We start from the raw sequence: 16,967 nt of genomic DNA, 5'->3' as shown, positions 1-16,967 counted from the left end.
ATACTTTTCGTCTTATCTTGGTGTCAGGAATCACCTCCTGAACGTTGTCGGTGTTGTTTTGAAACACCCTATATATGAAATAGATGTCTACAACCAGTTTCTTTCTCTATTTATCATATGTAATATATAACATTAGGTTCTTCTATCTTTTCTCTGTTATTCTTATTTTTCTCTCACCGTTTTGCTATCTTCGACAATGTTTTTACATTTTAGAGCAGGAGTTCGATAAGTAACAGACGGATTATATTCATTAGTGTCTGAAATTTCCGTAGTTAGTATTTTGTTACTTGCTATTTAGATATACTCATCTCAAACTCATTAAATTTTAAAAACAAATTTTCTCCAAAACAAATAATTTTCATCACTAAGAACAGAATGATGCTTTTTCTAATAGATTATTTGCGCCGCAATGTCAGAAACTGTATTAAGTCCAAGAATCTGTGAACATTACTGGGTCCCAATTTCCTGAAGTGAAGAAGAATTACAGTTACCTGTTATCATCTGCTTCTCGTCCTCCCAGATCTGGTCTTTCCGTTGGCGAACACCAGAGGACAAAGTTATGTTTCTGAAGATGCCGAGCGTAGAACAAGTCAGCACCAAACAACGTTGGATCCGCTGGTAGATTTCCAATGGGCATATGAAAGTATCGACATTGTTCTGTTGTCAATTCCAGCACAGTCTCTAAATTCAGATAATGGCGTACCATGGCTTTAGCCCCAACTCTCTGCCAGTCAAGAGTGTTGAACAGAATGTCAGAGTCCAAAATATGAATCGGGACTAAAGGAAACTCTGCAAGTCCAGGCATCAAAGTGGTAAGTGTTGGAATGTCTGGAACGAAATTGGTATACAATAAATTTACACACTTCTAGACTGCGAACTATACTCTAAAAAATAAACAGAAATTCATGTTTGAAAACAATTCGATAGAATGCTTGGGCTATATGTAAAACTTGCCGCTGCAAAAGAATAAGAAAATTACAGATGTTGATATTTTAAGAGAGAACATTAGGTATTATATTGACATTAATACTAACTCGATAAAAATATAAAGGAGAAAGTATATTTTGTGATCCAAAAATTAAGTACTAAAATCTAGGGAAAAAAGATAACTGAAAAACAGGAACTAGAAACAAGATTACTACCTTTTCTTTCCTACAAATCTCAAAATAAAGCTACATGAACCAAATAACAGGGGCGACTGGTGCTATAGGTTGCATGGTTGTGCAACCAGATATTTGTTAATTTGTTTTCTAGGAATAAATTTTTGCTCATCATCACAAAACAATAAGGACGCATCTCTAAAAAAGCTCAAAGAAATAGGCGTTTACATATTCTTTTTATACTTAATCTGTATCTAATTTTGATTTAATCAAGTTCCCCGATTTATAACTTCATTACACTTAAAAACTGAAATGAGGAAGGCTCAATAGGCAAACGAACACATAATATGGTTTACGGAATGAATAATAAATCAAATTAAATAAATATTGATAATAGCAAAAACATCTAATACTTGCAATCGCGGTACATGTTTTCCTTCCTACCTAGAAATATACTTCTACCAATCACAAAAGAGAAATTCTTATATTCAGATTAATTTCAGCATCAAATTTAAGTTTTCCATTTCACGGCAATTCTAGTTACTAGAAAACTGACAAATCATTCAAAATATTAATATGTATAAATGATGTCTAGAAGGTGGAAAAAATTTGTAGATTCCATATTCCTTTACAGTAGAGCAACAGACAAAAATACATAATCACTGAAAATTCCATTTCTGTTCCCTATATTCGTTTTAAAAATGCTAACAAAATGTCGATCGCCAGAGGAGAGAAGTGTGTTTCTACTCTAAAGAAAACAAAGATTTCCTTCGGAACAGCATTTAGAAGAATGCTATCTGCAGCAGCAATACTTTCTATTCAAAGAGACTCGATAAACAGCATTCCAAATTTCAGTCAGAAGGTAATAGAAAAATTCACATCTTGAAAAGAATTAAAGATAGACTTTTTTTTAAATAACTATAGTTTATTTTATTATTATTATTATTATTTTAGTAATAATAATAATAATAATAATTTCGTGCGTGTGCATATGCAGTTTTTTCTTTTGCCGCATTCATTCATGCCTTACAGTGCATGCTACATATTCTATATTTAGCTCTTGTGCAACAATATCCGTACAGAAGTCTCATATAGCTAGTCTTACCAAAAATACTGTCCCAAATTTAGAAGGTGGTTGTACTTGCGCCCGTACAAGCGAATAACTTCAAGAGCGGTATCGTGAAGCGTAAGTCATTATTGGATGAGCTGAAGAAGTATAAAGATGCCAGTTGTAAGTGTTCAAAATGGAATGCGGCGAATCTGAAAATCGTGTGGCCGTGATATTGTTGCACAGGGTAGGTATATCATCAGGGAAGATTTTCAAAACCCTCCAGAAGCTGAAAATTAGTAAAAAAATATTCGTTTACCGCACTATCCAGCGCTTTGTTGAGACCGTCTGGGAAAGGAATACTCGAAATGTATGCACATACCTTTGATATTGCAACTACTGCTTCTACAGATCATGAACCGCTATTGGTAAGTATTATATTATAATACAATTGTTAATTTCAACTTTCAGTCTGATTAAGTCTGCATCTTCATTAGGAATTTAACCCGAAACTATGAGAACTAAAGGTAAACACAAACTATTTACTAATAGACGGGTTTCTGCTATGTTGAACGCCATGAAAACATGAACCCAATTTTCTGCAACAACACCCTTACTAAATCGAACTATTATTGTCTCCTGAGTGGAAGAACTAAATGCCCTTTCTATATATGCTGGAATTTTATTAATATCACTATTATTATTTAATATCAACATACCGTGAGGTGATTGCACAGCTATCAAAGTAGGTCCTTTCTTCTCATCTCGATAGTTCTGCAAAGCACGCTGCAGAAGTCTATATACCTGGCGAATATCGGTCTCTACTCGCACTTCAAACGTATGGTCTTTCGGTGGAAGGGAAGATTCTGGTTTCCCTTTCTGAAGTCTGAAACATTAAAAATACCAATTACAAAAAAATTGATCTCCTGTATATCCTCTGTACGTTTTATTTCTTCAACGAATGAAAATGTGCCATTACGGCACAGATCAACCTCTACCTTCATCTTACTTTCACTCTGAAATATTTAATTTTACCTATAGTAAACAATAAGTATTGAAAAATATCACTTGCTGCATGCATTCCTGAAATACGAATTTCTTTAGTGTTTCGACTATATTTGCCGCCTTGCTCATACAGCATTAAGGAATGTGGGAACTAAAATGAAAAAAAGAAATCATTAAATAATAGACTAGAAATTCATCTTAAGTGAGACAATTGAACAAGATCATTTAATATATGAATACTTAAGAACAAATTGTAACGCCGACATGGAAAAGCTGGAGCATTACAGGGAGGCATAAAGAATTTATTGCACTAACAATGTTCGTATCATTAATGTAAATAACAATAGTTTGTATGTGTTGGCAGAAAGCTCTATTAATTAAGACATTAGCTTTTACTTTATGCATTTAGTTTTGTTGTTGTTTATAGTCATGAGGTTATATATTTATGGAGGCTTGGGCAGGAGAGGGGGAGGGGCGGCAAAAAAGGGAGAAATACCACGTTGGAAGGAGAGTACGTCTATTTCTAATTAAATAAGATATTTAATAGGCATATTGTCCCAGATGGACACGCTGGAGATATGAACTGCATAAAAACAGTGAAAGGTTTGTATCACAGTTGTGTGGTGGACACACTGATGACATACAGTTTAATGCAAATTGTAGTTGTGGAAGGGACAACTTATTGTATATCATAGAAAGCAGTACAATGGTATAGTTCATTTCTTCAACCGGAGTGCAGTTCGCATATAAAGAATGCCACCCCTTTTACGTGTGAAGGGTCGTGCCAATAAATAAGTCATCGTCGGAGAGATTCTGTGGAAAACATCCCGATAACTAAATTGCCAAACAGAATCCTCATTTCAAACAACCGACAGTCGCTTGTCAAATCCACGTGGAGGCTTAGTTGCCACAGTTCCAAATGCTGTCCTTTTAAAGTTAGTGTTCGATTTCTTGTTCCCAAGACCAGTTTTCTTGTTCTTACATTGCCTGACATCTGTTGCATATTAGCTATAGTATTGGGAAGAAATAACAAACACACTGGGTGTTAAAAAACATTGCAACCCCACACATGTGGTGAAAAAGGGATGCTGTTGTAAAAGTCAACATGGGAACCTGAAAGAAGGGGATTAGGAGTTAGATTTCTGGGCTTTCGGCATCAAAGGCCATCTAGCCTTTCACAATTTGAGGGATGAGGTCCCTCGGCGAGCACACAATCCGGGGAAAGGGAAGGAAGGAAGCGGCCTGGGAACTATAAATCAGGTACTGATGTGAATGAGGAAAATCCAGGAAAACCTCATTCAGAGTGGCTGGCCTGAAAAGCCGTGTTACACTTTTTCAACCGAGTGACCCCAATCGAACCCGGGACCGCTCGCACCGAAGGCGACAGCGTTAGCGACTACGCTACGCGGGGCCACGGGAACCTGAAAGAAATTTGCCAAACTGACTCTTATTGAGTAAACACACTATACAAATAGTTTGCATATTATAAGAGGCCCACTTGCAAGTGTTGATCGGAGTTTAGCGTCCCTTTCAGCACCAAGGCTACACGAGACGTGAAACTACAGTTCAAGGTGGAATCTGAACCACCGTAATCCGTTCAAACTTCAAGACTCTCCCATTGAGAATCCCGAGACCCCATGCAATAAAGGCACATTTGTAAGTGGACAATAAATACATATATTCAGAATTTTGTGATATAAGTGTATTTTATGAAGGTTTACTTCCAATGGTAGAAGTTATCAGTAACCAAGTAGACAACAGTAACAGTGTTTTCAACAGCTCGAGCGGCTCGGCTCACGGCTTAGTCACCTCTGAGCCGAACCGACAAGTGAGACAAGCCAACAGCTCATCCAACCAAGCTGACTCGAGCCCTCGGCTTATGCTGAACCGAGCCGAGCCGATGGCTCATCCAACCGAGCCGGCTAGAGCCGAGCCGAAACGATGGGTCATCTCACCTGAACCGAGCCTAATCGAGCCAATGGCTCATTCCAATCGAGCCGGTTCGAGCTGTTGGCTCAGTTGAACCGAGCCGGAGTTCGAGCGAAGCCAGTGGCTTAGAGCTCGAGCTCGAGCGGAGCCGGTTGACATTGCTAGACAGTGTAAGGATGCCGTTATGCATAGAGGGGGTATTGATTTACCTGAAGCAGATTCTTTTCATTTTTTTTATCTACTACAATTATTATTTTTAAAAAGGGGATACTTACTTAGCATTTCTTTCAGCAGTATACAGTGTCTGCATATTTGGCATCTGGTTCGTCCTCACTGTATCAACGACAAAAATAACTCCCTTCTGACTGGGAGGAAAAAACAAACCAAACATAGCTTTCGCTCCAGTCGATGCTTTATGGTGATACAAATACAGATGGCGGACGGAACCTTTCTCTAAGTACGGATGATGAGCGAGGCTTCGGAACTTCAAATGGTGAAGATGGAAGGTGTCCATATCTCTGGAAGCAGCCAAAGCACGGGCGTGCTCTCTCTCTACAACACAAAGACATCCCAGCTGCACCATTGCGCGGAAGTCTAATGGTACCTGTGTCTCATAAATACCTTCAATATCTGGTGTTGAGAAGTCCGCCATTAATTCTCTGAAATTAGATAAGTAACACAATATGTTAAAGTACGTAATTAACACATACTATTGAACAAAGAAAATGGATTTACCTACAATAATTTTGTTTTATTTTGATCCCAATATAGTTTCAATAGAAATTTCTACCTTCCTCGCTTGGCAAAAACTTCTTAAATACATCTCATAACTCTCATCCGTGTATAAACATCATTTCAGTAGCTGGTTAAAAACGTCTAAAAGCGTGAATAATTTTTCTTTAAAAGTTGAAGATGGTACGCTATCTTTTTGTTCCTATAGACTAACTCTTAAAGTCGTTGATAAGTAGAGAAAAATAATTGATTTCGGTGAATCCTCCAGTACGTATTAAATAGAAAACACCAAAAAAGAAATGAAAATTTTGTTTCATATAATAAAAACATAATATTTCCTGCTGAAAAAATATGGTCTTTAAAACAAATAGGTGGACAAATATTTTAAAACAACACGATACAGACTACACATATTGGTGTTAGCAAATCAGCGCAATAAATATTACAATCTCTTACAAATTCATTTAACTTACTGACTATGCTCCCTGAATAGTTCTTCGGGCACTCTGTACTCATAGAGATTGAACACTGGACGAGAGCGTGGCAGAGTACGACTGCACTTTCTCCACAGATGATCTCCACCCGGTTCTTCAGTTTTCGCAGTGCGTTGGTTCACATAAAAAACTCTGGGGACTACAAGGCGCATAACATGAAGCTCATGGCCAACCATTGCCCACAATTTAAATAAGCCAGGCTGGTTAGTTTCAACCACCTAAAACGAAAGGAAATTTCAATAATAAACAACAGAAGGAACAGAAACACACTTGATAAAATTCTTGGTCATCTATTTGTAACTAGTATACAGGCATTAATTATTTTTTAAAAGTGTTTTCCTTATTTTTTTCGCAGTGGTTTCTACGAAATAGAGGGTGAGTTGCAGGAAATAGTCCTAAGTCCGCTGGCAACACTACCAAACGAAAGCTCGTGGCAGCGCTAGTTGTCATGCTGTCTACATCACAAAGGTCTGCTATTTAGTTCATGAGTCATTGGCAGGTGCATTTGGGTGTTTAAGCAGTGAAAGCCTTTGTGGAAAGAGAGAGAGCTAGGCTTGGGCACAACGGGCATTTTTGTGTGCCGAACAGAAAAGCGATTAGCAGATGGATAAAATAGTGGAGAGAAACTGGTTCTGTCATTGAAGCATGAAGGACCCTCAAGAACAATGTGTACACCAGAAAATGTCGATATTGTAAGCCAGGCTTTGCAACGAAATCCTTAAAGACCACCATGCCATGCAAGGACACTGCACATGTTCGCAAGCATCAATGCGGCGAATTTTGAAGGATGACTTTCGGTATCATCCGTACAAGATACAGACTGTGCGACAATTACGGCCATCATTAATGGCAATGTCTATATATGTCGTGGGGACCAATAAAAATTTTCCAGGTCTACCTACTTTTCCTTTGTGAGGGTTTTAAATTGTCCCATTTCCCGTGACGCACCCCATGCTTAGTTGAAGATTCACTGTAAATGTATTCTCAACTCAAGTTAGATATTTGCAGTTAGTGATCATAATCTGTAATTGAAATTAAAATACTGTCACACGAATTAGGGATGAGAACGCACGTCACGTTAGGTACGCATGCCATTTCTTAATTTAACACATAGGTACCCTGAGTTACGATTCTGAATATTTATATTTTAGCTATTGAAGGCGCCAAGATGAATGTGGATGAGAGATACATTTTGCCAAGAAATGACAACTGAAGCGATAAATTGTTTTAATAACTATTTTAATTCTCTTTCTAGATAGTTGTTAGTTTAGTTAAACAATAAAACTTGCAACCAAAATTACATATTAGAGCTCCTTCGTGGCTAAGCGGTTAGCGTACGCGTCTTTGGCGTAGGAGATCCGGGTTAGATTCTCCTATAACCCTGACCAACCCCCGGAGACTTTTACCTTTTCCCTGCTTTAAAGAAAGAAAAATGGTTGGCCACTATTACCTGGCATGTGATTATATCAAAACCGCTGTCTGATGGTGGCTACAAGAACCTGACGTGGATTTCTAGGCAAATGGTAGAGAAAATTTTATCTGCCGTTCTAATAAGCGGTTGAACAAAAACTGATTACATCAAGAACTAATGTTGAGTGCCCTCTATCATTAGATGTGTTGATTTTCCAGCTATGTCTCACACAGTAAGTCATAACAGGCTTTATAACCTTTTTTAGTCATTTCTCGTGTATGTATTAGTGGTGGGAACAAAAACAGGTTTTTCGGTATTCGTTTTTATAGAAAAACCGTTTATCGGTTTTCTCCAAAACCGGTTCGGGTTTTCACCGGATCCGGTTTCAGTTCCCTTCAAAACCGGTTCCGGTTTTTTCCAAATTTGTTCTATTTCTGACCATAATACTGTTTCGTTGCTCTCCGGAAACCGATTCCGTTCCCACAGAAATAGTTTTATGTGTTTTCCAAAAGTTTTCACTGAAACCAGTTTTGGTGAAAAACCGAACCGCTTTTTGGAGAAAACCGAAATGTCGGTTTTGCCCATCCTAATATATATATATATATATTTAGCAACGTTCCAAACACCTTTTGGTGACAAGTTATTTCATTGATAATATAGGAATTGAGCAACTTTTGAGTTGTTACTTGGTCATTTTCGTAACACGGAGCTTGTAACTGTGCTGACGATCCATTAAGCTTATCGGTGGCTTTGCACAGAAAGACCAAGGTGAGTACCTTATGAACTTATTAACTAGAAAGGAACGTTGGCGAATAAGATGACGTAAATTTTCAAACAACACTTTCCACTGACCTAGAATGATGACGAATCTCCCAAAAGGCATACCTGTATTATCTGCCAGGGAGTATCCAGTACTGTTCGCTGTGCCCGACGTAAGAATCCTCCTAGAGTATTGGGAGCAGATCTCCTAACAACTCCTCCTGTGGGTGCTAGAGAAAAATCATCATCACTTCTCGCTTTTTTCTTACGTAATGCACGCTGTTCCGCCTGTAATGCCCACTTCTTCTTTTGGTACTGGATCCACACAATACGCTCCTCCTGAAAATAAACAGTTCTTGTATTATTCCTACAAGCAAAGCAATATAGAAAGAAACATAATAATTTTCTACAGATTGCACAAAGTATTAAAATGCGCCGTAAAAATTAAACAGATATTAAACACCAAAAGCCTCTCATTTTGAGTCGTAGTGGCCGGAAATGTTAAGCTGAAGGTGAATCTTTTAGTATTTTTGGGAAAGCCAGAGAACTAACTAACATTTCGAGATATTTTTGAATAACAAATTTATATATTTCTTCTTCCTATTCTTCTTCTTATTTTCATATTTCTCCGTTTTATTGAAAATAAACAGGAACAAGACTTTAGTGGAATATATTGTGCAATATTTATTATTTTACCACTGTTGAGATACAAGAGCAATTTGAAATCAACGCATAGAAGAAACAACATAGTAAGCCTGTGTAACCCTGAAGAAAAATGTCCGAGCACCACATTTAAAATATTGAAAAGAAATACGAATTATATACTGTGACATTGCTACTTTAGGGACTCAAGTGAAAAATATATATATATATATATTCAACTTGTATTCTTGGAACGTCACATTTTTGTACCTGGACTACCTTGTATTGTCGACTTACTGTCGTCAGTGAGATAATTTTCTGAGCTAGAACAATAAAAGCTCTGCTTTCTGTCCCTGAGAACATTCCGGTTCTCACGAAGTTTGGCCAGATTTAGGGGAACAGACCTCAAATGACGGACAAATTTGGACTATCCCTGAAATCACATGCCCGGCTCCTCCAATCAGAAGCAAATGGCTATAGCGGATCCATTATGGCTGACACTGTCTCGGCCAGTCTTCAACAGACTCCAATGACGCTAAACTCGTTGTGTTTCGCGCTCGCAGCGAAATTCGAAGGAATATTATTAAGTTAATTAATTATTACAATGTGTTCCATACACTCAATCACTAATACTAATAAGAACTTCAGCAAAATTTTATTACCTTTAAAAGGAGCTTACGCAATTCAGACTCTGATATTTAGCGATATTTTCCAATTATGCGATTTAAAACAAAGAAAAGTTAGCATTATACTCATAGAATATGTTCACGGGAAAGTTTTCGGTGGATCGAGACTATGTTAAGCGATTCGGAACATGTAATCATGCTCATCTCTTTTTCCTTCATTAAAATATGGAACTTACTAAAACCAAGAATATGTACGTTAATGGTTAGCGTTCTTGCTTAGCAATTGGAAGGTGTCAGGTTTAAATCTGCCAACAGGCAATCCTGACTGAAGCGTTTCCAGAATTTTTCGTTCAGTTGCAACTTGTGACTGCTGTGGTGATTCCTTGAAATATATGTCCTGGCCAACTCCCTTTCCCATTGTGGATTCAAGTGAAATTTCCCTTGTTTGCTGTATCTAGAAGTTTCTTGAGTAGATACACAATATTTCGGCAGCGCTACATCAACAAACATTTTGCGGCAACTTTATCGCTTACGCTGATGATGTTAACCTGACAGTGAATGATACGAACACAACAGAAATATATGCAAAGATTTTATTAAACTCCCTCTTAAAGACATGGATTCAGAAGTAAATGTAGAGAAAACTAAATACATAGATATTCGCAGTGATAGTAATACTGCAAATTATGGACACATTAAAATATCAAATAATACTTTCGATAAAGTGGATATTTTCAAATATTTATCAGCATTAACAGACCAAAACTATATCCACGAGTCGACTGAACGCATAGAATTCGTGTTATTATTCAGTCCAAATTCGTTTGTCTCCGCGAATTCTGTCAAAGAAGTTAAAGCTTGAAATATATATAACGATAATTATGCCTGTTGTGCTGTATAGTTTGTTTGAGGGAAGAACGCAGACTAAAAGTATTTGGGAACAAAATCGTGCGGCAAATATTCGGACCAAAGAAGAACGCGAATGGGGAAATGAAACTTCTTCCATCATCAGCTTACTTAAAATTCAAAAAGGATTTAAAACATGAAGGAATATATATATATATATAGTTAAAAGGATTAAGAAATGTAAAACACAAATCTTCTGTCAAAAATTAAACAGATAGGAATAGGCATTCACTGTCATTGTACATTCATAACGAACAACTCCATTTATTGCAATATTAAGATCTAAGTCTAATAAGGATTTTTTAGGATTTTAGATTTCTGGCCTTTCAGCATTTAAGGCCATTTAGCCCGTCATGTTTGAGGGATGACGTCCGTCACACTATCCGGGGAAAGGGAAGGAAGGAAGCGGCCTGGGACCTATAGGTTAGGTACCACCCCAGCATTTGCCTGGTGTAAATAAGAAAAACCCAGGAAAACCTCATTTCAGGGTGGCTGGCCTGAAAAAGCGTTTTACACTTTTTCGAACGAGTTCCCCACCGGGAATCGAACCCGGGACCGCTCGCACTAAGTATAAGAGGTTTAGATGAGCTGGTCCTATAATCAGAATGGAAGAAAGTAGGAACGCTGTCAAAATTTTAACTGGAAACCCAATTGGGGAGATCATTAGGAAGACCTAGGCGCAGATGGGGGACAATATCACAATGGATCTCGCAGAAATAGGAATAAAAAGTATAAACTGGATCCAGTTGGCTAAGGACAAAAGTCAATGGAGAGCTTTTGTGAACACGGCGTTGAACCTCCAGGTTCCATACGTCATAAAGTTAGTTACTTAGTCTGTGGACATGAGTTACTTTCTTTCAGAATTTAACCGTAATTAACATATCCTGTCGTTTTGAAATTATATTTCTAAGTTCTCGTTGACCAACCTTTCCCATAAATTAAGCGTGTTTCGATCCACATGCATTATAATTTTCTTGCTCCGTTTTATACAAGATTACCTCAAGTTCATAGTCGTAGCTGTACATCCATTATATATTGTAATGCACCACGTGCTTCTGTATACAAACAATGCCATATGCTTCTATTTCTAAACATCACAACTTGGATTTATATCAGAGTACTACACACTACGCGGGATTACTATGAGTAGCAGGCGACGGACATCCAGTACCTCCTATAAATCACATGATGACAGGACAGCAGCAGCGCAACCGCCGCTCTGGGAGCCCATATATTGAACAGCAACCAGCGGACCGGTACCAGTCTTTGTTTGGTCTCCTCTCTATAGACTTGCAGTAGAGTCGAAGAGGTACCTACCCTTCCCCAAAGCCTTAGCTTGCTGCGGAGCTAACGGTTCTTAGACTTTACACCTCTTTGCTGCTTGCAGTGGAGCAGCGGGAGAATCCTATCCACAACCGGTCTGGCTTGCAGGAGCCTTGACGGGAATATGAACCCTCCTCTACTTGCAGCGGAGTAGAGTGTCCTACAACGCCTCAAGTAGCACGCTACGGGGGTATCCTTCCCGAGAGGGTTAGGTCGAGGGGAACCTGTATCAAGGTGTCTACTAAAATTCCAAAATGAAATTTCGTGACTTTTTCGTGATCTTTTCTTTACCAAATCATAAAATTTCCTATTTTTCGTGATCTTTTCTTTACCAAATCATAAAATTTCCTAACATTTTCAAGAGCGAATTTGGGTGCGAATTAGGTCAAATTTTCATCCATGCGATAGAAACGTACTTTGCTTGCGATTTGGTAGCGTCTAAACCCGACCATAGACATTTTTGGTGGTGAATTTTGACGTTTTATAGAACAAAATTTTAAAATATGTACTTACATTTGTAGTTTTAAAAAAATCGTGATCCAAAAGCTAAATTTCGTGACTTTCATGTCCGTTTTCTGATTTCGTGATCAATAGACACCCTGTGTATTTACCTTGTACCTTATATTAGAGCACTTTATTAGTATTTTATTAGTTTATAATACCAACCAGTAGTGGGAGTCGATTTCGGGCTCTGTTTTATTAACCTAGCTCTAAATATCAGAAAAGTCTTACGATATTTCAAATCTGAAGGAAACACTCATGCTCACCTTAGTCGTCCCGAGGGGCGGTGGGGGGCCCAGCACCTCTCTCCAACTCTGAGTCATATCTAAAGTTGAACCATCATCTTCAGGGGTTCGCTTTCTCTTATTCATCGTGACAATTGGACGAGGTCCAGATGAAGGGACTGATCCTTTGCCGCCCAAATCCTCAATATCTGGTTGTGGAGGAGGGGCCTGGGACGCAAACAGATCAGCTTCAGGCTAAACAAGGAAAAGAAAATAATTACTATCGTAAATACTTTATCTCCCTTGTGTTCAAGTTAACTTTCGTTTCATTTATTTATTTTTTCAAGTAAAAGAGTTAATACACAATAATATAATAAAAGTTATATGATAAACGGAAGATAAAAATTTTTCTTATACCAACTACATACACTATAGGGGCGAATCCAACCAGGGCCTTCGGCTTACTGTGCAGGTACATTAACCGCTATACTACTCATTCTGTTCCATGATTAGCCACCTTCTCAGGGAGCGGACTAGACAGTATCGTGGCTAACGCACCAGCTTCGATTCTTGGTTCAGACGTGCATTTTTTCACTCTTTAAATATGATTCAATAAAAATACAACTTTCTTTCTAGAAAGTCCTTTTGAATTTACTTATTCATTCATTATTTCTTGAAGGTTGATACAAGATCATAATGTGCTAAGGAAAAAGTAACTCCTTTTTATATTTAATAATTACAATTACAGTTGTCCCTATTACGATTACTGCGGGTGGCAAAAGAAACCAACGCAATAACAAAGCTCGGGAATCGAACTCAGAATTCGTTCAGCACCCGTGCATTGCCAGCTTCACTAATGACAACCTAAATTCATACATAGCAATCTGCATACAAATGCTGGTTTCAATGCAAATTGTGATGTGGTTTAAACGAAACGAGGTTTGTTTCAACCTTACCACCAACAACCGCAATAATCCGCAATATTAGGAGTTACATGAAAAGCAATAACTTCAGAAACTTGATTTCACTAAAGTAATATAACATGGCACCTAGTATAGGAGGACTATGCACATAATGAGCGCCGAGAAAAGTCTTGAATCAAATACACACACAGTCCAAGTTTTTGTATTTCTGTCCTTGATAATTGCAACACTACAATTTACATACCTACATAGTATATAAAGGTTTTAAAAAAAAAGAAAAGAAAAAAATCATTAATTTAGTAGAGGTTCTTCTATGGAGATTAGCACGCAGTAATCTTCTGCAATAGCGTGTCTTCCCTTTTCTCCCTCGAAGCCTCGCTCACAGGTCTAGAACCCACGCATAAAAAGTCTAGAACCCACGCATCTCGAAATCCTCATTTCATACAAATTTATATTCATTTTGTCTGCATATACACTTATCATTGGCTGAAGCATTATCATAAAGTATAAGTAAAATCTATGAAAGTATGTTATCGCTCCGGTTCCTACGGATGACGATTCAACGTGGATAAAAAGTCTATTGTAACCAGGGGTAAAAGTGGATCTGAAAAGGTAGGGGGACGCATGACGTTGTAACCGACAGGGTGTCGAGTCGCTGTTTGGGCGGTCATTTATTTGTAACCGTCCTGAGTTCGTGTCGCTGTTCGGGCGAACATTTATTTGTAACCATTCCGTGTAATCTGGTCGCTGTCCGTGGCTCGTGGTACTGCCAATAAGTATCTTCCTGATACTTTAACTTACCTGGACAGGACAATGAAGGACCTCTCCAAGAAAAGGTTACAAACTGTTTCCAAATCGCTCGTCGGTCTCAATAATGAGATGAGCATTAGGCGCCGAGAGGTTCGGGTGTCTCGTCTCGAAAACCTCACGGACGATCATATGGTCATCCAGACCATAACGCACACAAACATCACTCATGCAAACAACGAAAACACACTGGATTAAATGACACTATACTTATTTATTAGAACACTATTTAAAAAACAGCGAAGATGAATGAACACAACACTGGACACTGAATAAGTAAAATAATTTTCGTCACTGAAATCACGCTTTGCCCTTTTCGGGCAATATAGCCCTTTATATATATATGATTATGATTCAGATATCACTACAAATTCTTCTCTCACACCCTTGACACACTTGGGGGGTTAGCACTGGGGAAAAGTTGTCTGGATCGTCCCACGATGAATCCAGTTGTTACGCTGAACAGTCATGCAGCGTAAAGGTGAATCTTCAGCAAGTTAAAAAAAGAAGATCTCCACAGTGGAATACTGATATTGGAGGACGCGTATATAACTTTTTGAACGCACAAGGTCTGCGGACCTGGGATTTCACTAGTTGGGGCTAGCCGTAAGAAATCGTCCTTCACCGGCTAAATAGCTTGTGCCCCTTCACAAAAAGTCGTATCTGAAGCTCGACATGACATGCGCGGGTTACGGCTTCCAGACCTGGAGTCAAACTCCTCGAGCACCCAAGCTCAAGGTACGGGTTGCGATGGTCAACTGAAAAGTGTTGGCAGTTCATTTCAAAAATCACTCTGTTAACTCACCTGTACGCACATACAACCAGAATAAGGAAAACAATTTATGTTAATTTTAGTCAACTGCCTATAATGCACTAGACACGGCGATAACACTGGCGTGAGAAAGTACAGATAACGGACTGCAGAACAACGCAGTTGGTGCCAGTTTGGCCACTGGGACATCTGGTCAGCCCGTATTTCTCTAATCTATTGTAATGTTTCCATAAGCGATTAAAGAAAGCACTTAATTCAGTTCCAAATAACTGCAGAATATACTGTGCATATAATAAGTCAGGGAGAAACACTGAAATGGTTAGTCACTAACTGAAATGTTCTCACTAAAAGCAACGTTTTAAATATATATATGAAAAAACGATGAAAGACTTCTTTGTCCAATTGTGTGGGAAAGAAGCAATTCCCACCAAAGAAAGAACTTATATGCGTTGCAGAATAAAGTATAAATCGAAAATAATGATTACTGTCTTTACGAAATATACAGAGTGTCCACAAAAAATCCTTCTATCACCTGGTAGCGGTTATAACGTCATGCCGTCCCCCGTGCCTATCTTTGTCCATTATATATATTTTTTTTTTAGGAAGTGGAGGAACGCCCCAGATACATTCTGGAAATGGGAAGACGACGTTCCCGCGCATTCCTCTTCACTTTTACCCCTGATTGTAACGTAAAATGAAAGCTAAATGCACCTCTCCGAGTCTCTTGCACAAAATAATATGAATGTTCTAAAAATTGGTTCATTATAAAGGTCACTATATCCGAAGGTTTTTGTTTTACGACTTTTATAAAAATACATGAAGTGAATTATTAAGACTACGATCATTACGTAAATTACAGCATGAACTATAACAATAAACAGTTACGTGAATTTACTGTGAAAGCTCAATACTTACATTTTTATAAAAGAGATAAAATCAAATTTAGCTGCAAATGTAAAAGACGGTAGGTATCGAAATATCAAATAATACAAATTCCTTTATTTCTAACAAATTTACAGATATTAATTTACAGATATTATGAATTGATTCACTAAATTTAATATACTTCAAGGAAATATTTTTAATACTCATTGCTAATTACTACGAAAAACTTATGAAGATACTGCTACTTTAATTCGAGAATTATACTTTATTTTAGTTACTCACATCTATTTCTGGTTCCGGTTCCTGAGGCTTTTGTACTCGCGTAAATATTTCATTAATTCTTCTTTGTTTAAGTGTGTCGTTTTTCTCCAACATTTTCTTATGTAACCAATCAGGGTGCCGAACTCGGGGAACAGGATTGGAAATCTATAAGAACAAAATATGGTTCCTTTGAAATAAGCACTGCAAATAATAACTATCATACCAAAAAAAAAAAAAAAAAAAAAAAAAAAAAAAAAAAAAAAAAAAAACTTATCAAGCAACTGAAGAATTAAATAGATTTGAAGCTTATTAGAGAAAAGAAGTTGTAATTAAATGTTTCTAGGCTTCTGTAAACTTCAAAGTATGGTCTAACGATGGCAACCATCTATTGACGAAATTTCTACCACAACATAAATTTGAAAATAAGAAATTAAATTAAATTTCTAGTTTTATGTCCCATGACTATCCTTTTCAATTAACGGGAAAGCTACACTAAATAATTACCTAGGTATAGAAGAATCGATGGAATGATAATGTGGGAGGAAACGGGGACCCTGGGCAAAGGCTGTCCACCCGCATGGCCAGGGATCGAACCAGACACACTTAGTACCAGAAATAA

General features: G+C 37.7%; 1 protein-coding gene across 1 annotated transcript in view; it reads right to left on the bottom strand.

Annotated features, from left to right (window-relative positions):
- The window catches only part of PolE1 (DNA polymerase epsilon catalytic subunit 1), a 138,663-nt gene that overhangs the window by 47,544 nt on the left and 74,152 nt on the right, over nt 1-16,967 (bottom strand). The window contains exons 18-24 of the mRNA XM_081738559.1: nt 16,370-16,513; nt 12,743-12,955; nt 8,605-8,817; nt 6,288-6,526; nt 5,358-5,741; nt 2,868-3,034; nt 492-828 (exon numbers count right to left, since the gene is read on the bottom strand). Of these exons, the coding sequence (XP_081594685.1) occupies nt 492-828; nt 2,868-3,034; nt 5,358-5,741; nt 6,288-6,526; nt 8,605-8,817; nt 12,743-12,955; nt 16,370-16,513 (1,697 nt within the window). The remainder of the gene's footprint in view (nt 1-491; nt 829-2,867; nt 3,035-5,357; nt 5,742-6,287; nt 6,527-8,604; nt 8,818-12,742; nt 12,956-16,369; nt 16,514-16,967) is intronic.

Source organism: Thermobia domestica, chromosome 2 (assembly GCF_964235325.1).
Source record: "Thermobia domestica chromosome 2, izTheDome1.hap1.1, whole genome shotgun sequence".
In the NCBI taxonomy this organism is placed as follows: Eukaryota; Metazoa; Arthropoda; class Insecta; order Zygentoma; family Lepismatidae; genus Thermobia; species Thermobia domestica.
This window is presented reverse-complemented; position numbering and strand designations above follow the sequence as displayed.